Source organism: Nicotiana tomentosiformis, chromosome 5 (genome assembly GCF_000390325.3).
Source record: "Nicotiana tomentosiformis chromosome 5, ASM39032v3, whole genome shotgun sequence".
NCBI lineage: Eukaryota > Viridiplantae > Streptophyta > Magnoliopsida > Solanales > Solanaceae > Nicotiana > Nicotiana tomentosiformis.
Genome location: NC_090816.1, coordinates 23,157,212 through 23,181,897, shown reverse-complemented (window position 1 = coordinate 23,181,897; position 24,686 = coordinate 23,157,212). Strand labels below are relative to the sequence as shown.

At 36.1% G+C, this 24,686-nt stretch overlaps 1 protein-coding gene across 3 annotated transcripts; it reads left to right on the top strand.

Moving 5' to 3' along the window:
- Positions 1–11,612: 11,612 nt before the first annotated feature.
- On the top strand, positions 11,613–24,476 carry LOC104112363 (ubiquitin C-terminal hydrolase 12-like). 3 transcript variants are annotated; one of them, XR_001972511.3, is made up of 19 exons: positions 11,613–11,986; positions 12,053–12,133; positions 12,223–12,342; positions 12,745–12,867; positions 13,839–13,904; positions 14,029–14,117; positions 15,426–15,534; positions 15,618–15,686; positions 15,833–15,943; positions 19,120–19,194; positions 19,284–19,403; positions 19,842–19,964; positions 20,842–20,919; positions 21,041–21,129; positions 22,525–22,633; positions 22,716–22,784; positions 22,915–23,025; positions 23,577–23,753; positions 24,136–24,476. XR_001972511.3 is itself a non-coding variant. In XM_009622253.4 (18 exons), exons 1-18 carry the CDS (start codon positions 11,909–11,911, stop codon positions 24,196–24,198), a joined length of 1,683 nt encoding a protein of 560 aa, XP_009620548.1. In that variant the 5' UTR covers positions 11,613–11,908; the 3' UTR covers positions 24,199–24,476. The 3 variants fall into 3 exon arrangements, 1 of the variants encoding a protein (XP_009620548.1); XM_009622253.4 differs by lacking the exon at positions 23,577–23,753; XR_011415970.1 differs by lacking the exons at positions 23,577–23,753; positions 24,136–24,476 and having other exon boundaries at positions 22,699–22,784; positions 22,915–22,995.
- Positions 24,477–24,686: the final 210 nt, after the last annotated feature.

Here is a 24,686-nt window from a genome sequence, read left to right as displayed (position 1 = left end):
TTTAATTATTGTGTGTAATAACAAATTTTTAAGATTATTTATTTACTTATAATATTAACTATTAAGTAAATTTATTCATGTCCTTATTCGTAATTTGATACTTAAAAACACTTTCTGAAAAGGTTGGTCAAACACAAATTATTGCTCAAAAGTGTTTTTCAGAGTGATTAGCCAAACACAAACTGTTTTTCTCCAAAAGTACTTTTAAAAAAAGCACTTCTCAAAATAAGCTGATTTTTCTAGCTTGGCCAAACATGCTATAAGTGATTTTTTAGTTGTTTTCACATAGATTAAGAAATTCACCTTTTAATATTAATTAACAATGAAATTGATCATATTAACATTTACTATCTCTTCACATAAACACTCCTAACACATATTCCAACACTATTTGCTCCAAGGGCAATGTAGGAAAAAAAATAATTAATTCATTCATGAAATCTGAAAAAATCACTTATTTTAGACCATAAAAAAGGTCAAAAAATTACTTATTGTGGACCAGAGGGAGTAGCAATATAGTAGTTGATGAGTGGTAAAAAATAAGGTTTATGAATATTTGTTTTAATCCTGGTTTACATGAAAATGAAAAATCAGTCGCGTATATTAACCAATACTAATATATTGTTATGTTGTTAATTGTTTAAAATATAGTTAGAAATTGATAAGTTAGACAAATTTTTACGTTAAGGTACAAAAATCTCATTTTCTTTATTAAAAAAAAATCTAAAACAATATAAGAGAGTTGTAATTGGACCATTAATAACTCTCTTTGCTTATCTATTCCATTGATACAATAGTCCGACATCAAGTGATTCAAAATAATTTTTAGATAAAGTGTTAAGTCTAGGTTTCCAACATAATATCACCTTCCTTTAACAAATATGTCTATTTGTAAAATTGTAATAGCTGTATTTTATTCTTTGCATTGGACTCTCCAACATTTCACTACAAAAGAACTCCTATTTAGGTGTGTTGAATGTTCCTTACCAAAATATTTTTTGTTTTCAAAACCCAGACTCAAACATATTTGTTTAAGGGTGAAGCTATTTCAACCGTTTCACAAAACGATAAAATTTTAATAATTACAAGGAAAATATATAAGTTGCTACCTAAACTTATTTCGAAAGCTCAGTTATATATTTTAATTTTACGGGTGACCTTTTACCCCCTAATTTTGTTTCAAGTAAATTTATTATCTCTTTAAGTGGTGAAGTGACAAAAAAAGTAATCTTCACCCATGTTAAGCGCGTGAAAAGTAAAAAACATACATAAAATATTGTAAATTTTTTTACAATTGGGACTTAATAAAACTTAACAAGTGAGGGTCCACTTTTTATTTTACGAAGCTTTATCAAAATAAAATAAAGATAAAAACAAAATAAAAGGAGGAGATCCTCGCCCCCTATATGCCCCTAACCCAAAATCAAGCTAAAGCAGAGTTGTGCGTAAGTCAAGTATATTCTAGGAAAGTAAATAAGGACATGACCTTCTTGTTGTTACAAATATGTACTTTTAGAAATTACATTAGAATGGTCCATTAAAATGCTTTTGGCTAATCCACATTATTTGTCTCATTTGCTGCAAGAGATATGAGGAAAGTTGTTAATAATTGAAAAATAATAAGGTCCGTTAATGAACTTGAGTAGGAATAATTCAAAGTTCATAATTGGTCTAAAATAAGTCGGTCTAAATTACACCGAAAAGTGAGAAAATCCTATGTGTGATTTGGCCGAAAAATTTCATTCGAGCAAGATTAATTTTTCTTGATTTTTTTTTTAACACTCCTTTTTGTTGTTCTTCTAAGAAGAGGGTATCATGTTCTTTTTCTTTTTGGTTGATTCTTATTTACTTTAGCACCATTAAAATCTTATGTGGGGTAGGATAGGGACGAGGGATTTTTTTTTTTGGGGGGGGGGGGAGGGGGGGGGGGGGAATGAAAAAAGAGGGAAAAAAGAAGTGGAAAAATTATATAGTTAAAATTTGACATGTGAACGAGCGTGCAGTACACATCCGTTAGCTTTTCAAGGGAATATTAAATTCTTTAGGGCTCGTTTGGCACGTGAGATAAAAAATAATTTATTTTAAGATTAAATTTAAGAAGAGTTTATTCATTTTGGTTAAGAGAAAATTACAGTATAATTAATTCCGTAATTAGTTATCCCAGGATTACAGTGAGAGCTCTCGACAATTTATATGCAAAATCTCTAGAAAGATGAGAGTAACTGAGAAACTACTCTATCTTCATGTTTGTTTTTTGTTTTTGTTTTTTTGGTTTGGTTAAAAAAGAAAATAATGCAGTAACCGATCTTTAATGTTTAAAACAGAACAAATGTAAAATAAGATCTTACCATTCAAATTTCTCCAAAAAGAAAGACCATTAAAATTACGAAAAGGCCAAAATTGCCTCTGAAGTATCGGAATTGGTACAAAAATATTTTTCGTTCATATATTTGAATAAAAATGCCCTTACCGTTATTTTTTTGGCTCAACATTACCCTTTTTATTAACAGAAAATTATGGGGAAAAAATTAATTAATGGATACGTGTCACTGTCCCATTGCCCAACTTAAAATTTACCCTAAATATAATTAAACTCACCCGTAACACGTTCGAATATTGACCCACTCCGATTTTAAAATACATCCCTCTCTTTCTCTCTCTCTCTCTGCCTTCTTCTCTTCGTTGCTGCTTGGGCGGAATCCACCGGTAATAGCAACAAACACAACAGTCTCATCTCACTTGCAAATTATGAATAGAAAGTCCCTTTTACTAGACTTAGTCCAATAATCTAATTCAGAAAATGGATTCCATGATAACAAAAAAAGAATTCAAAAAAAAGAAAACAAATATTAGTGAAAAATTATCTAAAAAAATGTCAACTATTATTAGTACATCATATGAACACAGTGTGTGAAATGTGACAATTGCACAATACCCATTACACAAATGAGAAAACTTACATATTAATAGAGAAAATAACGAAATAAATTTAAAATAGAAATGCACATTCATATACGGTAAAAATTTGGAAATAATCCTCAGATTTTCATAACGGAATGATAAAAAATGGTGAAGAAAACCCCTAGAAATTTTGAATAAAAAAAGCTTACACAATAAAGGTTACGCATTGTACAAACAAAGAAGAATCTAAACTTTTGGGATAAAGAAGAAATATGATACTTCCTTCCATCTTACATAAAATAACAGAGAACTCAATTTTGGATTTGCCTCATGAACAGTCATACATAGCCATATAATTCGTACAAAAATACTAATAAATAAAAACGGCGAAAAGGCAGATGGTGTGTGAGAGAGAGATATTTTAAGATTGGAGCGGGTCAATATGCGGGCGGCTTGCGGGTAGATTTAATTATAATTTGACTTAGGGTTTATGTTAGGTCGATCGGACGGTGACACGTGGATATTAATTAATTTTTTTTTTCAGAATTTTCTGTTGGTAATAAAGATAATGTTAAGCTCAAAAGATAAGATAACGGTAGGGGCATTTTTATTCGAATGGACCTATTGAGGGTAATCTCAATACGTGAGGGACAGTTTTTGACTCTTTTCCTTTAAAATTATTAAGGCCCCGCTGAAAAGTACTGCAGCAAATAATAAAAGGAGAAAAAAAGCCTTTGGAACCAAGGAACTACCCCTTGATTAAACCTTCCTTTTCCTTGTTATACAAGTAACTCCAACTCATATATAATCCTTTTATTTAATTCTCAATTACCGAAAACTCTACGCTTAGCCGCCGATCGTACGGTCAGAGTTCTCCGCAATGACTCTACTCACTCCTCATCCGGTAGGTGTAATAATCTTTCTCTTCATTTCTCTGTTAATTTTGCTATGTGAATTCATTGGCTTTTACTGTTTTATAGCCTGTTTGGCCAAGATTTTTAGTTGATATTTGACTAATTAATTTGAAAAACACTAATTAGTGCTGCGGTCAAGTTCTTAAAAAATATTTTTTCTGAAGTTTTTTGAAAGGATACTTTTTTGGCTTCTACTCAAAACAATCGCTTCTACCAAAAAAACACCTTTTTTTTTCTATTAAAAGCTTCACTAAATAACTTAATTTTAGAAAAATATACTTTTGGCCAAAAAGTAGCTTGACGAAACAGGCTATTACTCTTACTTTGCAGCTTTGCATGGTGTTGTTTTGAACATATATACCCTGAATATAGGGTGTGTTTGGTTTTCACAAAAAATATTTTCCGGCGAATACTTTGGAGTGGGAGTGGTGGGGTAGTGGGGTGGTGGCTGGTGGGGAAGCGGGTAAGGGTGGGAGTGGGGTGTTGGGGGTCGGAGGAGACAATGCAACTGAAATGCCGCTTATAGAACTTGTTTTCTCTACCCCTACCACTTACCAGAGAAGGAACTTGTTTTCCTGGAGAAAATATTTTCCAAAGTATAATGACCAATCAAATATAAGAAAATTGAAAAACATTAGTTTCCTCCATACTGAGCACACCCATAGTCTGCTGTGATTGTGGTGTGAAATTGACCTAAAATTTCTTTAAAATGCATTACTGAATGAATTTATTAGCCGTATTTCTGTGTGAATTCAAATATTTGTTTTTCCAGTTTTTCTCTGTTTTGCACCCTTTTTAGTTTAAATTGTTGAGGTTTTGTTTTTAAGATGAAATATTCTTAAAATGAGGATGAATGGGAAATGGAGGAAAAATAAAATTTTGAGTAAAATTTTAAGTTTCCCCCTCTTGACAATGAGACATTGTCCCATATTGGAAGAGGAAGACATTTTTGGTGGGTATATATATATATAATTGCTCTTCTTGTAGCTCTTAAAGAGTTAAGAAGAAAGCAAGCCTCGCGCCGTCGTCGTCGTCGTCGCTCGCTCGGCTTTGGATTTGGATTTGGATTTGGTCAAATGATCGATTGATTGATTGATTTTTTTTGGACCAAATTTATTTGTTAATAGTAAATATTAACGTAAGATTATCCGCATTTGTAACGGATATTTTCCAATCCGTGTATTGACCATTTGGCAGCCGCCTAATGCTCTTCCCACCATGAATGTGCTTGCTCCACAAACATGAATGTGCTTGCTCCACAAACATGTAATGCTTGCTCCACCATGGAGGGTGGACGTTTGGTCTTCTTCAACATTTTGCTGCTATATATATGTGCAGCAGATATTGAAGAAAGACACTCAACACACAACACACAATTCGCTCAACAAATTGGCTATACATTGCACTCCTTCCTCTCAGCATTTCCATACGATTTTCTGAGTTTATACTCCTTCGTTCTGCATTGTTTTTAACTTCAAACAAAGCAACTGTAAGTGTGATTTGCTACCGAACTTTGTGTTCGCTGAAACACTGGGGTTTGAAGTACCGCTACACCAGTGTGTTATTCGTTCTATCCTGGGAGGAAATAATCCATTACCTTGGGTACTAGGAGGGGATTAAATTCCTTAAGGAAACACTGTGAATTCAGTGGGCTCGAATTATTTACTGTTTTATTACGTAAATTTATATTTTGCAGAATTAGAATTATTATTTACAAATACAGCTATATTGACAGGAATAACAATCTTAAGGAATTTAATATTAATTTCTGTATTTGTGTTATTCTTATTATTCTGCAAACTAAAACCTTTGTGGTTTGTGTACTCCCGTTTTGGAGAGTTAAACCTTCGTGGCGTTTTGTTGGATATTAAAATCTACGTGATTTTTACTCCAGTTTGAAAACGTGTATTAAACGTTTGTTTGTGTCATTCTTTTACAGAAAAAATGATGACTGAAAGCGAAAACCAAGTTGTTCCGATGGTAACTGCCAACGCATCGACAAGCCGAACACCGGCGTTGGCACCGGCAGAAAAACACGAAAAATTTTCCGGGATTGATTTCAAGCGCTGGCAGCAGAAGATGTTCTTCTACTTAACTACGTTATGTCTACAGAAGTTCATCAAGGAAGATGTTCCTGATCTGCCAGATAAAACTCCAGATAATGAACGCTTTCTCGTGATTGAAGCGTGGAAGCATTCTGATTTTTTTGCAAGAATTATATTCTTAGCGGACTGGATGATAATCTGTATAATGTATACAGTAGCGTGGAGACGTCAAAAGAATTGTGGAATGCGCTTGAAAAGAAATATAAAACTGAAGATGCCGGGATGAAGAAATTCGTTGCCGCAAAATTTTTGGACTACAAAATGGTAGATAGCAAATCTGTTATTACCCAAGTCCAGAAATTGCAAGTGATTATTCATGATCTACTTGCTGAAGGTCTTGTCATCAACGAAGCATTCCAAGTAGCAGCAATGATTGAGTAGTTGCCTCCGTTGTGGAAGGACTTCAAAAATTATTTGAAACACAAACGAAAGGAAATGTCCCTTGAAGATCTCATTGTTCGGTTGAGAATCGGAGAGGACAATAAAGCTGCTGAAAGGAGAGGCCGTGGAAATTCAACAATAATGGGAGCAAATATTGTTGAAGCTAACAAAAAGAGGAAGAAGGCTTCTGGTCCGAAATACAACCCAACCAAGAAGCGGTTCAGTGGAAACTGCTACAACTGTGAAAAAACCGGACACAAATCTACGGAGTGTCGTGCTCCGAAGAAAGACAAGAAAAGTGGGTCAAGCAAACATGGTAGTAAACCATGATGATGTTGATAACTTGTGTGCCATGCTTTCTGAATGTAACTTGGTGGGAAATCCTAAACTGTGGTGGTTTGATTCAGGAGCCACTCGCCATGTTTGTGCAGTTAGAGAAGCTTTTGCTACTTATGCTCTTGCTGAACCCGGAGAGACAGTTTATATGGGAAATGCTTCAACAGCAAAAGTTGAAGGATATGGAAAGATATTTCTGAAAATGACTTCTGGCAAGGTCATGACTTTGAACAATGTCCTTCATGTTCCCGAAATGAGAAAGAATTTAGTCTCTACTGGACTTCTTGTTAAGCACGGTTTTAAGTGCGTTTTTGTGTCAAACAAGGTTGTAATTAGTAAGAATGAAATATTTGTAGGAAAAGGTTACCTCACCGAGGGCCTTTTCAACCTAAATGTAATGGTTGTGAAAAATAATAATAATATTTCAGCTTCTTCTTACTTACTTGAGTCAAATGATTTATGGCATGTACGTTTGGGTCATGTTAATTATAAAACCTTACGGAAAATGATTAACTTGGAAGTACTGCCCAAGTTTGAATGCGAAAAATCAAAATGTCAAACATGTGTGGAATCTAAGTATGTTAAACATCCTTATAAGTCAGTTGAAAGGAATTCAAATCCTTTAGACTTAATTCACACAGATATTTGTGACATGAAGTCAATACCATCTCGCGGTGGAAAGAAGTATTTCATAACTTTTATTGACGATGGTACTCGATATTGCTATGTTTACTTACTGAATAGTAAAGATGAAGCAATAGACGCATTCAGGCAATACAAAAATGAAGTTGAAACGCAACTTAACAAGAAAGTAAAAATGATAAGAAGTGATAGGGGTGGTGAATATGAATCTTCTTTTGAAGAAATATGTTTAGAATATGGAATTATTCATCAAACAACAGCCCCTTACACGCCCCAATCTAATGGGATTGCGGAAAGAAAGAATCGCACATTAAAGGAGATGATGAATGCGTTGTTGATAAGTTCTGGTTTGCCACAGAACTTGTGGGGGAAGCCATTCTTACGGCTAATCGAATATTAAATCGAGTGCCCCATAGCAAAACACAATCCATTCCATATGAAAAATGGAAAGGAAGGAAGCCCAACTTGAATTACTTTAAAGTGTGGGGGTGTTTGGCAAAAGTGCAAGTTCCTAAACCCAAAAGGGTAAAGATAGGACCGAAAACCGTTGATTGTGTTTTCATAGGATATGCGACAAATAGTAAAGCATATCGATTTCTGGTTCATAAATCAGAAAATCCCGACATTCATAATAATACGGTTATAGAATCAGATAATGCTGAGTTCTTTGAAAATATATATCCGTATAAAAAGGAATGTGAGTCGTTTGATGAAGGATCTAAACGACCTCGGGAAGAAACAAAAGAAAGTACATGTAATCAGGAGAATCCAAGACGTAGTAAACGTCAAAGAACGTCTACTTCATTTGGACCAGATTTTGTGACTTTCTTATTGGAGAATGAGCCTCAAACATTTAAAGAAGCTATGACTTCTTCGGAATCATTGTTTTGGAAAGAGGCAGTCAATAGTGAAATAGAATCCATATTGAACAACCATACATGGGAATTGGTTGATCTTCCTCCTGGAAATAAACCTTTGGGTTCTAAATGGATTTTTAAGAGAAAAATCAAAGATGATGGCACTATTGATAAATTCAAGGCAAGGCTCGTAGTCAAAGGATATAGACAACGAGAAGGTCTAGACTACTTTGATACATACTCTCCAGTTACAAGAATTACGTCCATACGAATGTTGGTAGCATTAGCTGCAGTGTATGGTCTTGAAATTCATCAAATGGATGTTAAGACTGCCTTCTTGAATGGAGAGTTGGAGGAAGAAATTTACATGGAACAACCTGAAAGGGTTTGTGGTTCCAGGTAAAGAAAAGAAGTATGTAGACTTGTTAAGTCTCTTTACGGACTAAAACAAGCACCCAAACAATGGCATGCGAAATTTGACCAAACAATGTTGTCAAATGGTTTTAAGATAAATGAATGTGATAAATGTGTGTACATTAAAAATGTTTCAAATCACATAGTCATTGTTTGCCTATATGTGGATGATATGCTGATAATGAGTAATGACATTGCCAACATAAATGCTACTACGCGTATGCTCAATAGCAAGTTTGATATGAAAGACTTGGGAGTTGCTGATTTAATTCTGGGAATTAAGATCCATAAGACTCCTCAAGGTCTGACATTGTCACAATCTCATTATATTAAGACAGTACTTGAAAAATTCAAGCACTTGGGCTTTAAAGTTGCAAAGACTCCAATTGACGTGAATCTTGCATTAGCAAAGAACAAAGGCCAAAGCATATCACAATTGGATTATGCTCGTGTGTTGGGATGCTTAATGTATATCATGAATTGTACACGACCAGATATAGCTTGTGCTATAAGTAAACTGAGTCGATATACGAGCAATCCAGGCCAATCTCATTGGATGGCAATGAAATGAGTTTTGGGATATTTAGAACATACCCATAACTTTGAATTGCACTACAGTAATTTTCCTGCGGTGATTGAGGGATACTGTGATGCAAATTGGATCACCGGTTCAACTGATTCTAAGTCCACGAGTGGATATGTATTCACTATTGGTGGAGGAGCGGTATCTTGAAAGTCGTCCAAACAAACATGTATTGCCCGCTCTACAATGGAGGCTGAATTCATAGCCTTAGATAAAGCCGGTGAAGAAGCTGAATGGCTCCGGAATTTCTTAGAAGACATTCCATTTTGGCCCAAACCGTTGGCACCAATATGCATACATTGTGATAGTCAAGCGGCAATTGGAAGGGCTGGGAGCGTTATGTATAACGGTAAATCTCGTCATATACGACGAAGACATAAAACCGTTAGGCAATTACTCTCTAGAGGAATTATCACGATTGACTATGTAAAGTCAAGTGATAATGTGTCGGATCCACTTACAAAAGGCCTAACTAGAGAGGTAGTTGAGAAATCATCAAGGGGAATGGGGCTATGGCCGAGAACAAGTCATTGTGGCGGTAACTCTACCTAGAAGACTGGAGATCCCAAGATCTAGGTTCAAGGAGATCAAACAAAGTCATTAATGACGGTTCAACATTGTCAAATAAAATTTTAGTCCATTCTCGTGATGAGACAATGTTCAGTACCAAGGATAAAGCATTAAGGCTTTTTAATGATTTCTAAATTTGATACGGGGTATATCAAATAGTGTATCTACAGGATGACACGTTTAGGAATCACCTATGTAAGTGTGAAGTGTTAGCCGCTTCAAGGAGAACTTTGTAAGGCCAGTTCTCTACGCACTTATGAAACCAGGCGGTGTTCATGGCTGAAACGAACACAACAATGAGAACCAAAGACGGTTAAGGGTTGATTGTGTGACTTATGGTTGTCTAGGTATACACCAAAGATCGACGGTTCAAAGATATCAAATCTACCGATTGACCGAGTATATCCGACATAAGTTTACTACGGAAAGTTCAAAGGGAAACCTACTTATCCAGATGCAATTAATCCTTGCTTGTAAATCACACAGTTTTTCATGCATACTTCCGTGATATAGCCATTCCCCATTCATGTGGGGGATTGTTGAGGTTTTATTTTTAAGATGTAATATTCTTAAAATGAGGGTGAATGGGAAATGGAGGGAAAATGAAATTTTGAGTAAAATTTTAAGTTTCCCCCTCTTAACAATGAGACATTGTCCCATATTGAAAGAGGAAGACATTTTTGATGGGTATATATATAATTGCTCTTCTTGTAGCTCTTAAAGAGTTAAGAAAAAAGCAAGCCTTGCGCCGTCGTCGTCGTCGCTCGGCTCGGCTTCGGCTACGGCTACGGCTACGGCTTCGGCTTCGGCTTCGGCTTCGGCTTCGGCTTTGGATTTGGATTTGGATTTGGATTTGGTCAAATGATCGATTGATTGATTAATTTTTTTGGACCAAATTTATTTGTTAATAGTAAATATTAACGTAAGATTATCCGCATTTGTAACGGATATTTTCCAATCCGTGTATTGACCATTTGGCAGCCGCCTAATGCTCTTCCCACCATGAATGTGCTTGCTCCACAAACATGAATGTGCTTGCTCCACAAACATGTAATGCTTGCTCCACCATGGAGGGTGGACGTTTGGTCTTCTTCAACATTTTGCTGCTATATATATGTGCAGCAGATGTTGAAGAAAGACACTCAACACACAATACACAATTCGCTCAACAAATTGGTTATACATTGCACTCCTTCCTCTCAGCATTTCCATACGATTTTCTGAGTTTATACTCCTTCGTTCTGCATTGTTTTTAACTTCAAACAAAGCAACTGTAAGTGTGATTTGCTACCGAACTTTGTGTTCGCTGAAACACTGGGGTTTGAAGTACCGCTACACCAGTGTGTTATTCGTTCTATCCTGGGAGGAAATAATCCATTACCTTGGGTACTAGGAGGGGATTAAATTCCTTAAGGAAACACTGTGAATTCAGTGGGCTCGAATTATTTACTGTTTTATTACGTAAATTTATATTTTGCAGAATTAGAATTATTATTTACAAATACAGCTATATTGACGGGAAACAACAATCTTAAGGAATTTAATATTTATTTCTGTATTTGTAGTATTCTAATTATTCTGCAAACTAAAACCTTTGTGGTTTGTGTACTCCCGTTTTGGAGAGTTAAGCCTTCGTGGCGTTTTGTTGGATATTAAAATCTACGTGATTTTTACTCCAGTTTGAAAACGTGTATTAAACGTTTGTTTGTGTCATTCTTTTACAGAAAAGATGATGACTGAAAACGAGAACCAAGCTGTTCCGATGGCAACTGCCAACGCAACGACAAGCCGAACACCGGCGTTGGCACCGGCAGAAAAACCCGGAAAATTTTCCGGGATTGATTTCAAGCGCTGGCAGCAGAAGATGTTCTTCTACTTGACTACGTTATGTCTACAGAAGTTCATCAAGGTGTAAAGTTGACAGTAAATTTCTCTTTTTTAATGGGAAAGATTATCAAAATTTTCAAGCTTTGTTAGATCGAATTCTAGTAAGTTTCCGCCTTAAAAAATGTAGGGCTAAATTTTTTCTGGGAATTGGCATTACATGTCTTCTGATGGATTCTGACTGCTGTCCATCGGCAACGTAGTATTTCCAGCCGCATGAATTATGTCACAACTTAGGCCGTCGGAAATTCAAAAAATTTGAGTAGTCTATATTTTGGCAGCAATTCACCATTTGAACTTATAAAATATTCAAATGAGTATATGCTTATTTATATACGTGAAAGTTACAAGGAAAATATTTTATGCAATGCGGATGAGGACTTAGCCGAGCATCTCAAGGTGGGTTTCTACTCAATACTGTTGATTTAGCTTTTCATTCTATCTTTTATCAACCTCAACTTTCAGATGACACTGAAGAAAGAGCAAGAAGAAAAGGAACAAAAGAGAAAGGAGAAAGTAGAAGATCGTCTCTACACAATCATCAAGGTTTCTTTCAACTTTTAGTCTCTATGCGTTACTTCTTGTATCTTTATATTTAGGAAACGTTTTAACTGAAAATTTCTTTTCATGTTCAGGTAGCTCGTGATGAAGACCTCGCCGAACAAATTGGAAAGGAGATGTATTTTGATCTTGTGGATCATGATAAAGTGCATGCTTTTCATATTCAGAAACAGATGCCATTTACTCAATTCAAGGTACAATTATCACTCTGTTGCATTTTTCTCATAGATTTGAAAAGTTATAGCCATACTGTTCTTACCAAACATGATGAACAATTGTATGTACTGCATGAGAATGAATTCAGTTTGACCTTGTTTAATAAAGAGAGTCATGTGAAATCTGCATCTTCTACAACTTGAAATATGGAACGTAAATTTGTGTACTTCTGTTTTATATTGAGTTAAAAGATAAAACTTCAAATTCAGAGTTCTAATGTAGGTAAAATCGCAGAGAATAGAATAATCTTAAAAATTGAGAATTCTACTGGTTAGGATGTGAGGGTTCACAAAATTATTTCTTATGAATGTCATTGGTCAATCACTGATTCACCGTAAGTCTTAAGTATGGCATTTGTCTCATGGTACATCTGCTTCCAGGATGTAGTAGCTAAGGTATTTCGTATCCCGGTACAATTTCAACGTTACTGGCTATGGGCGAAACGTCAGAACCATACTTATCGGCCTGATCGTGCATTGACAGTTCAAGAGGAAGTTCAATCCGTAAGTTCTATCTGAAAATCTTATATTTCTGCAGTGTTCTCTTCGTTTGATTTATCCAGACCCCACTTGTGGGATTATACTGGGTTTGTTGTTGTTGTTGCTCGTCGTCTGATTTATGACTGCAGTCTTACTGGTGATGTTCTTTGTACATTTCATGATTCATATTTAGTCTCCCACATAAAATTTGTTCTCCTTGGCTTATCCCATCACATGAAAGTAAAGAGGAATGATCTTAGTATGATATTCTTGTCGGTGGTGTGAAGCTATCGGCCATTACCAGACAATTCCATGTGTGATCTGCAAGCTATATGGGATAGTTTGATTCATTAGTTTCTCGTTCTTGATATGTCTTCTACTGAAAAAAAGGCAATAGGTACGGTTAATCAAATTTGTATGTTTGCAAGAATAAAGAAAGTAATATAGTTAAGTGGACTCAACTCGGTACTTCTGATGAAAGATAGCACGTACCCGGTGGAATAGTCGAGGTTTGTGCAATCTAGAAAGGGGACCGCCATTATATAAAATAAAAAAAGCTACGTGGATTCCAATCCATTACGGAAATTGCAATCTTAACTCAGTTTCTTGAAATTTTTTATTATGAACTTGGCATCCCCCAATTTCGACTTGCTTAGAAAATAGATGTCTTCAGTTGCTAGTGAATATGATCAATTTTTTCTGATGATGTTTCACTGGTTACTGGTCCACAAGTCCATTGCTCCCTCTCTATCTCTCTGTTTCTGCCGCTAACTCCCTCCACCACACCTTCCAAACATGTTTTTTGATAGGACTCAGCGTCGGAACACCTCAGGCCCCCTTGAGAGTGATTTTCTTGAAGAGTGACAATTATGGAAATATTTCTTCTGTAGTCCATGGTTTCTTAAAAAAAAGTAGCCTGTGTTTTCTGCAGCTTGTTAAACAACGGGACCACTTGATCAACTCGGTGTTAATGGTCTTACATGATGTGTTCTCAGGTTGGTCAACTGAGAGAAGGAAATACTGCTGAGCTAAAACTGTTTCTGGAAGTAGAATTATGCCTGGTAATGCATCATTTTCCTACTTGTCTTCCCTTTTTGGTGATTCACATGTTGCATGTTTTCTTTGTGATGCCCTATTCTACATGTTTTACTTTTGCATTTTTGTTTATTTTGTGCATTCTTGCAGGATTTGCGACCTTTTCCTCCACCTGAGAAGACCAAGGAAGATATCCTTCTATTTTTCAAATTTTATGACCCTCTCAAAGAGAAGATAAGGTATTACATCTTGATTCTCTATTGATGGAATACTTTCATTAAAGTAATAATTGTCATGTTTGAACTTGGGATCTACTCATTTATTTTGACAAAGCACGACTACAAGCAATGTGCTTTGTTGTTTTACTTCTGTAGGTCGTCGTAGAGAATTGACTCCGACACTGTAGTTAGCACGAATGTACAATAAAAAGGGGTAAAAAGAAGCTAAGTCAAAGCTTTGGACTTGATGACACCATCATATTAATATTTTTAATTCAAAATTAATTCCCTCTGGTCCATATTAGTTGTCATGTTTCTATTTTACACGTTCTTTAAGAAACTATTAATAGAAGAGGTTTTTTACTACAATACCCTTACTTATATCTTTAGTCATTCAACATATTAATCTCTTTTCAATAAACATTCTCTTTATTTATGTGCCTTATCCACCAATAACAAATCTAAAATAAACTCACTTCGACATGTACAAGTCAGATGATGCATACGAAGACTTCACTGGCATAGAGTAGATAAACAGACATTTAGGAATAAACTAAATGAGAACACAACAACAACAATAACCCAGTATAATCTCACTAGTGGGGTCTGGAGAGGGTAGTGTGTACGCAGACCTTACCTCTATTGTTTCCAAGAGACCCTCGGCTCCCTGCCTCCAAGAACTCCCCACCTTGCTCTTGGGATGACTCGAACTCAAAACATCTTGGTTGGAAGTGGAGTGTGCTTACCACTAGAGCAAAATGAGAACACATTGGAAGAATAAATATAAAAAACACTAATCTGGCTTCAACATTGCACCCAAATGTTGAAAACTAAGCATGTAAATTGACCTTTTCTAAATTGAATTTCTATTGCACTCATAATCGTTTCCTCCAAAAGAAAATTCAAAATGACATATTGGAAAAAATTTCAACTTGAATTAAATGCATTCACAGGAGTAGTAATGGACTTGACTAAATGTTTTGGAAAACCAAGGTTTTTACAATCTTAACAATCATAACATTACTAACTTCTACTCTTCCATTTAAATTTCTATGCTAGTTTTTTACTTTCAAGGACATTCAATACTAAGGGCAAAATTGGGGGGAAGGGGAGGGGGGGATGATAAATTATACTACTTGGATTTTCTAAATTGATAATTTTGGACCAGATATATTTAGTAAGGAGGACAACTAATATGGATCGGAGGGAGTAATGAATTTGAAACTTGAAGTGCTGTTAAAGTCCAACTGTTTGGCGCTGCAAATATGAGATGCCATGATATGGATATGGTTTCTCGTATTTCTCCATTTCATTTCCTTTTGTTGTCAGGTATGTCGGACGGCTTCTTGTAAAAGAAAGTGGCAAGCCGCTGGAAATATTAACAAAGATTAATGAATTGGTAGGCTTTTCGCCTGATGAAAAAATTGAACTTTTTGAGGTTAGTTTTCTTCTTCTCTTCCTACCATTTTGTTTCAACTCTTAGCATATGATATGTGATTTTTCAGATTTTGTTATTCTCAGGAAATAAAATTTGAACCCAACGTTATCTGTGAACACATTGATAGTAAGCGGAGTTTTCGTGACTGTGAGGTATGCACAATCAATTTCCAGTTGTTTGGGGTTTATATGCACTTGCTGGTGTAGTCAATTTATTTCAATAGTTTTTTTCTTTTTGTTTCTTCGGCTGGATGTATTAGCAAAGAAATTTATTATGCAATACTGGTCTGGCTTTGCAGATAGGAGATGGGGATATAATTTGCTTTCAGAAATCCCTTCAAAATCAATGCAGTGAACAATACCGCTTTCCTGAGGTTCCTTCATTTTTTGAGTACATGCACAATTTCCAGGTATGTGCTGCACTCTCCTATTGGAGGAGAGTAACGGAAGGGGGATAAGGGTTAGAGAGGAAAAAAGGAGGAAGAAAAGGTACTGGTCGGGGAGTTAATAAGACATACCTGGAAGCTAGTCATTGCAATTTAAAAACTTCCCTTCGGAAATCACTTATGTCGGTAAGACACCATGACTGGACGTAGGAAAATGCTAAATAATTAAATTGTTTATTATCTATACATTTCGGGACAGTGAAATTTAATAAATAATTCATTTATTTAGTAAATTTCATATGGCTAGCCGCCTGGAAAAGTAGCGCTAAAATTCTCTTGCGAACTGGCACAACATGTCTTCAGATTGATCCGATGGCTATTCATTGGCAACATAGTATTTCCAGCCGTATGAATTATATCAGATCTTAGGCCGTCGGAAATTCGATAACTTTTAGTAGTCTACAATTTGGCAACAATTCACCGTTCGATCTTGTAAAATATTCAAATGTGCATATGCTTGTTTATATACGTGAAAGTGACAAGGAAATTGTTATACACAATTTGGATGAAAAGGACATAGCCGAGCATCTCAGGGTGGGTTTCTACTACCAGGACTTAGATTGACTATCTACTTCTCAAAAAGTCTGATAGATGTCTGTGCGCGGACAACAAGGTCACCCCGAGTGAGAACTTCACGACCCAATATAGGGTCATGGATTTGGAGATTACGAGGAAGCGAAGAACGTGGGTTGCGTACGGTCTTCCTATGATCAAGTGGGGAGCTTTTATTAAGGTCAGAGCCCAGGAGTTGGGGGATAAGTTGTTGGCTATGGGAGCATGGAGGAGAAGCGGGGACGCGAGTGATATGTGTACCGCAACTGCGAATTGCATTAGGGAGGTATTGGGGGTCTCGAAGGGCCCATCTGGTGGCCGCAAAGAGGATTAGAGGACTGGTGCTGGAGCAATGAGGTCCAAGGTAAAGTACAAGCCAAGAAAGTGGCTTATTTGATACATTTGGAGAGCATGGACAAGGAGGAAAAGAGGATGAACAAGGAGCGGTATAAGGTGGCTACGAAGGAAGCGAAGTTAGTAGTTACTGCGACTAAGACTGCAACGTTTGAGCGCTTGTATGAAGAACTTGGAGGCAAGGGAGGGGACAAGAAGCTGTACAGTTTAGCCAAGGTGCGAGAAAAGAAGGCTGTGACCTAGACCAAGTGAAGTGCGTCAAGGATGAGGAAGGTAGAGTGTTGTTGGACGAGGCTCTGATTTGACAGAGATGATAGACGCACTTCCATAAACTCCTGAACAAAAAGGGGGATAGGAATATTGTACTGGGTGACTTAGAAAACTCCGAGAGTCGTCGGGACTTTGGGTATTGCTGGCGTATAAAAATTGAGAAGGTAGAGGAGGTTATGCGTAAGATGACCGGGCCAGACAAAATCCTGGTGGAATTTTGGAAGAACGTGGATATGCGGGCTTGGAATGGCTAACTGGGATATTCAATGTTATTTTTAGGACGAAGAAGATACCCGAAGAATGGAGATGGAGTCTGATGATCCCGTTGTATAAGAACAAGGATGATATCCAAAATTGCAACAATTATCGGGGTATCAAGCTACTGAGCCATATTGTGAAAGTATGGGAGAGGGTGGTGGAGCTGAGGGTGAGGAGGATTGTGTTTATTTCAGAGAACTAATTCGGATTTATGCCAGGGCGTTCGACTACAGAAGCTATTCACCTTGTTTAGGGGGTTGATGGAAAAGTATAAAGAGAGGAAGAGGGATTTACATATGGTGTCCATCGACTTAGAGAAGGCTTACGATAAAGTGTCGTGGAGATGTTTGGAGGCTAGAGGCGTTCTTGTTGCATACATTTGGGCTATTAAGGACATGTACGATGGTACTAAGACTCGAGTGAGGACTGTGGGAGGGGACTCAGAACACTTCCCGGTTGTGATGGGGATGCATTAGGGTTCAGTCCTCAGCCCATTTTTGTTTGCCCTGGTGATCGACGCACTGACGCGTCACATTCAAGGGAAGGTGTCGTGGTGCATGTTATTTGCAGATGACATTGTACTGATTGACGAGACATTGTGGTGTTAACGAGAGGTTAGAGGTATTGAGACAGACCCTAGAGTCTAAAGGTTTCAAGTTGAACAGGACCAAAATAAAATACTTGGAGTATAAGTTCAGTGGCGCGACTCAGGAAGTGGACGGAAACGTGAGACTTGATTCATAAGTCATCCTAGGAGAGAGTTTCAAGTACCTTGGGTATGCTATACAAGGGAATGAGGAGATCGACGAGGATGTCACACATCGTATTGGGGAGGGATGTATGAAATGGAGGATCGTTTCCGGTGTTCTGTGTGATAAGAATGTGCCACCAAAAACTTAAAGGTAAGTTCTATAAAGCGGTGGTCAGACCGACTATGCTGTATGGGGTGGAATGTTGGCCAGTCAAGAACTCCCATGTCCAAAAGATGAAGGTGGGTGAGATGAGGATGTTGATGTGCGGGCATACCAGGTTAGATAAAAGTAAAAATAAAGTTATTAGAGACAAGGTGGGTGTGGCCCCTGTGGAGGACAAGATGCGAGAGGCGAGACTTTAGATGGTTCGGGCATGAGAAGAGGAGAGGCATTGATGCTCCGGTGAGGAGGTGTGAGAGGCTAGCATTTGAGGGCCAACGGATAGGTAGAGGCAGACCGAAGAAGTATTTGGAAGAGGTGATTAGGCAAGATATGGCGTTGCTCCAGCTTACTGAGGACATGACCATAGATATGAAAGTTTGGAGGTTATGAATAAAGGTAAAGGGCTAGCTAACCAAGTGTTGTCCTTGTTTGTAACAGTAGCTTTGATAGACCACTTGGTGTCTTTCGTGTTTTTTTTTCGTATCCCTAGACTTTTGTTACTACTTGTTGTCTTTTGTTTCAGTTTCTGATTGCATTACCTATTGCTAGTTTTGTATTTTCGCTTCGGTTGTCACATCAGTTTGCTTGTTATTGCCCCTCTCCTTTTCCCTTCCTGAGCTGATGGTCTATCGGAAACAACCTATAAGAAGACAGGGGTTAGAAGACAGGGGTAAGGTGTGCGTACACTCTACCCTCCCTAGACTCCACTTGTGGGATTACACGGGTTATGTTGTTGTTTGTTTCTTTCTATTTGTTCAGTCAAAGTAATCTTTTATCAACCTCAAATTTCAGATAAAACTAAATAAAGAGCAAGAAGAACCGGAACAGAAGAAAAAGGAAAAAGCTCATCTCTACAAAATCATCAAGGTTTCTTTCATCCTTTTGTCTCTATCCTTTAGTTCTTGCGTCTTTATACTTCGGAAATGTTTAGCTGAAATTAGTCATTTCATTTTCAGGTAGCTCGTGATGAAGACCTCGGTGAACAGATCGGAAAGGAGATTTATTTTGATCTTGTGGATCATGATAAAGTGCACAGTTTTCGTATTCGGAAACAAATGCCTTTTACTCTATTCAAGGTACGTTTATCATTCCATTGCATTTCTTTTTCTTATAGATTTGAAAAGCCATATCCATACTGCTCTTTTCAAACATGCTGAGCAATTGTATATACTGCCTGAGAATCAATTCAGTTTGCCCTTGTTTAATAAAGAGGCGTCATGTGAAATTTGCTGGTTATACAACTCGAAATATGGAATGTAAACAACTGTACTTGTGTTTATATTGACATAAAAGATAAAACATCAAACTATGAGTGTTATTGTAAGTAACAATTAAAGAAAATACAAACAATCATTAAAATTGAGAATGAGTAGTTCTCATGGTTAGGGTATGAGGGTTCACAAAATTATTTATGCTCTCTCAGGCACAAGATAAACATACTTCCTGTGATTGTCATTGGTCAATCACCATAAGTCTTAACTATGGCATGTGTCTGATGATACATCTGTTTCCAGGAGGAAGTTGCTAAGGAATTTGGTATACCGGTGCAATTTCAACGTTACTGGCTATGGACAAAACGCCAAAACCATTCATATCGTCCTAATCGTCCATTGACAGCTCAAGAAGAAATTCAATCCGTAAGTTCTGTCTGACAATCCTATTTTTCTGTAGTATTCTTGTGGTCTGAATTATCACTGCAGTTTTACTGGTGATGTTCTTTTTATATTTCATATTTGGTTTTCCACATAAAACAATTTCTCCTTGGATTATCCCATCACATGAGAAAAAGGAATGATCTTAGCATAATATTCTTGTCAGTCGTGTGAAGCTATAGGTCATTACCAGACAATTTCTTATATTTTCTGCAGCTAGATGGGACAGTTTGATTCATTAATTTCTTGTGCTTGATCTGTCTTCCACCGAAAAAAGAGGCTATACGTAAGGATAATCAATTTGTATGTTTGCAAGAATAAAGAAAGTAATATAGTTAAGTGGACTCAACCCGATACTTGTGCCGGAGAATAGTTGAGGTTTCCGCTAGCTGGCCAGGATACCATTGTCACAAAAAAAGTTATGTGGACTTCAATCCACTAAAGAATGTAATACTTATTGCAATCTTTACTCTGTTTCCTGAATTTTTTTATTATGAACTTCACATCCGCCAATATCGCTTTACTTAGCAAAATAGATATCTTCTGTTGCTAGTCAATTGGATCGATATTTCATGTTGGTTCATTCATTGCTCGTCCACAAGTCCATTGCTCCCTCTCTATCTCTTTGTATCCCCTTAACTCCTTCCTCCCCACCCCCACCACCCGTCATTTTTTTTATTGGACTAAGTATTGCAACCCCTCGGCCCCCTTGAGAGTGATTTTCTTGAAGCGTGACAATTATGTAGGGCATTATGATTATTTTTTCTGCCATTCTTCTGTAGTGCATGGTTTCTACCATGTTTTAAACGATGGTAGCACTTGATTAACTCAGTGTTAATGATCTTACATGATATGTTTTCAGGTTGATCAACTGAGAGAGGTTTCAGATAAACAGGATTGTGCTGAGCTAAAACTGTTTCTGGAAGTTGATTTATGCCTGGTAATGCATCACTTGCCTACTTGTCTTCTCTTTAGGCGATTCACATGTTGCATGTTTTCTCTGTGAGGCCTATCTACATGTTTTATGTTTGCGGTTTATTTTACTTTGTGCATTCTTGCAGGATTTACGACCTTTTGCTCCACCAGGGACGACCAAAGAAGAAATCCTTCTATTTTTTAAACTTTATGACCCTCTGAAAGAAAAGATAAGGTATTGTATCTTGCTTCTGGATAGTAGGAATTCTTTCATTTAAGTAGTGATTTTCATGTTTGAATTTGGGATCTCCTCATTTATTTTGAGAAAAAACGACTGCATGGGAAAGTGCTTTGTACTTTTACTCAATCTAGAGGTCTAAAACAGCATCATAGAGAATTGAATGTGACATAGAAAGAAGAAGAAGAAGAAGACCAGGTCAAAGCTTTGAACTTGATGAGGCTATCAAAATAGTAGGGTAATTTCAAAATTTAGGGCTTGTTTGGAAAGCCACCGTGTAATTGGATTTGGATGTAATTGGGTGTAATTACACAGTTTTGGCATGTTTGTCTGACCAACTAATTACTTGGTCAGCATGTAATTGGTTGAATTGAGGGGGGCGTTATTACACTCTGCAGTTCTCGAGGGGAGCTGAGAATTGCTGGTAATTACATGGTGTAACTACCCATGTAATTACCAGATTATTTTTTGAATCTCTTTCTTTTCTTTTTAATTTACTTTATATTTCTATTATTTTTTTTAATCTTTTAAATTATTTTTTTATATTTTCTTATTTCCCATTTTCCAACATTTACTTTATGTGTTTCTACATAATTTCTCATATTCTTTTTAAAGTATTTTTCTTTATTTTTTTATTATACTTAACTATGTTATAATTCTATTTTTTCTAAAAAACAATTACCTCGTAATCTTAGAAAGAATAAGTCATCCACAAACTTGAATTATAATGAGTGATGTCATTAATGTTGAACTTTGTTATTGGATTGGGTTATATGCAAACTTAACTATGTTAAAATGATAGATTGCTTTTTAATATTTCTAGTTTTGAAACTCCTCTTAATATTAGAAATTATAACATCATTAATAAACTTAGCATATAACGAGTGATGTCATTAAAGTAGAATCTCATTGTTGAATGAGGTTATAGACTTATGTTTTCCTTTTCTTTTGAATTATATTTACTTAAATTTATATAATATTAGTACAAATATATGATTAGTAATTAATATATTTTCCAGAAACAATATCTATCTTAAATGTCAAATTTAACATTATTTATAAAAGCATATATTTGTTAAATCTTAACTTTTAATTTTTGACAATTAACTTTATATTTAAAATTTAATCTAACTGCGTAATTACACTTGTGCAACCAAACACTACACTTGTAATTACACTATGACAAACAAACAGGTTGTCGTAATTATAATATTGTGTAATTACTACCATAGTAATTACACCAATTCCAATTACTTGGTGGCTTTCCAATACTCTAATTTGAAACATGAAATGCTTTTAAAGTCCAACTTCTTGGACCTGCATATGTGAAAAGCCATGCTTTAGATGATGCTCTTTTGGTCTTTCTCCCTTTCCTTTCCTTTTTGTTGTCAGGTATGTTGGACGGCTTTTTGTAAAAGAAAGTGGCACGCCATTGGAGATATTAACGAAGTTAAATGAGTTGGCTGGCTTTTCGCCTGATGAAGAAATTGAACTTTTTGAGGTTAGTTTTCTTTTATCTCGCTACCAGTTTTTTAACTCTTTAACATATGATATGTGATTTTTCAGGTTTTGTTTAATCTCAGGAAATAAAATTTGAACCCAATGTGATGTGCGAACACATTGACAGTAATCTGAGTTTTCGCGATAGTCAGGTATATGCAATCAAGCCAGTTGCCACCTTGGGATTTGATGGCGTGGTCAATTTCTTTCAATAGTTTTTTCTTTTTGTTTCTTGATTTATTTGCAATGAAAATAGTGTGCAATACTACTCATGTTTTGCAGCTTGGAGATGGGGATATTATTTGCTTTCAGAAATCCCTTCGAAATCAAGACAGTGACCAATATCGCTTTCCTGAGGTTCCTTTGTTTTTGGAGTACGTGTACGATCTCCAGGTATGTGCTATTGTGTTGCACGCTATTATTCCGATATAGTTCCCTGGAATATGAAAGATTGTTGCAGTACTGCAATAGATTTTGACGATGGCTATATCTTAATCACAAGGCATTAGGCATACGACAGCAGAATTGACACAAAGTAAAGGCAGCAAGAAGTATAAGCAATCCATGCCAATGTCTGATAATTATGTGGGAGGGGTGGGGGGTTCAAAGATAAGGGTTTAAAAGTATTCTTTTTTCAATGTCATATGAAATTGATAGATCAATTGTTTATTTTTATCAGTGCTGATAAGGGTTTAAAAGTAGTCTTTTTTGAAGTTCATATGAAAATGATAGATCAATCGTCTATTTTTATCAATGCTAATACATCACACTTGAAAGTCAGAGGTGGATCCAAGGTTTAATATGTATGAGTTTCTGTAACGACCTCGAGTAAATTTTCAATAGTAACTTGGTTCACATTCAAATATTTATAGATATTTAGTGAATTTTTGGAATAAATTTACACTGTTTTGACAAAAGCTATTGTGTTCACGTGAACCCGTAAGTCGCAAACTGGATCCGCCCCTGTTGAAAGTTGATTAAAAAAAAATTATGTGGAGAAGAGAATATCTGAGTCGATTTAAGGAAATTCAAGGTCAGATCATTTGAGTTATAATTGTCCCAGCAATAAACACTCGTTGTATTGCTTGTCCATCCACAATACAACCATCCAACAACATCAGGTGATTCAAACAAACCCTAGAATAGGTGTTAAGTTTATACTTTATGCGTTTCAATTTAGATGATATACTTTGATTTGACACAAAGTTTAAGAAAAAAAAAGGAGACTTGATTTATATGGTCCCAAAAGTTTAAGGGGTAAAAGCTTTGTAGGGTCATGCATTCGTGTGACTATAAAAGCTTCTTATTATGGGTAAAATGAAAAGTTTAAATAAAGTTAAATTGTTTCCAAATATATAAATGTGTTATTCTATTTGGAACAGATTAATAAGGAAAGTATATCATTTAAATTGAAACGGGTGGAGTATTTAATTTCCAACTCACGAACACTTCCCTAATCTCTTCATTTTTTACTCGGTGCTCTAATATTGTTCATGATTGCAGGTTATTAAAGACAGATTCCCTCGAATCCAATCCTTAGAGACGTACTTTCAGGGAAGGAAATGAAGTTGCTGACTCTCTTGAAGGAATGAACCGAGCCAAATTTCAACATGTTTGTTTATATGCTATTTCCACCATTATGATCTACTTCTCATATGAGGATAGAGAAGGATGGAACAAACTTTCCTAAATTTTTATCAGCGGCGGCTTGTAACTATTTGGCCTGTCTTGGTAATTTAAGTGCTAGTAATAGCACTATGACTATAACGACAATTACTAATATTATTTATGTGATTTTTAAAATCAAATATAAAGCTTGTGTCAAAGCTTTTGGGTTTTCCTAATCTCAATTGAGTCTTGCCCGGTAAGGTTTAACTTTTTATGTAAACGTCATGTGTTTCTAAGACGTGGAGATGTTCGTCTAGGGTAATACTGTTACTGAAGTGAAATAAGGCCTTTCCATTATTTTTGCCTTATTGTTCCGATAAAACCTTAACTTTGCAAGTCAATGTATGTTAGCACTCCTTAATCCTAAATAACATTTATACTTGTGC

Bases quoted from the DNA above. Each gene is read 5' to 3' on its own strand.
- LOC104112363 (XM_009622253.4), top strand. From the start codon at position 11,909: ATGCTTATTTATATACGTGAAAGTTACAAGGAAAATATTTTATGCAAT. The intron at 12,134-12,222 runs GTTTCTTTCAAC...TTTCATGTTCAG, and splicing joins GTCTCTACACAATCATCAAG to GTAGCTCGTGATGAAGACCT. The intron at 15,687-15,832 runs GTATGCACAATC...CTGGCTTTGCAG, and splicing joins GGAGTTTTCGTGACTGTGAG to ATAGGAGATGGGGATATAAT.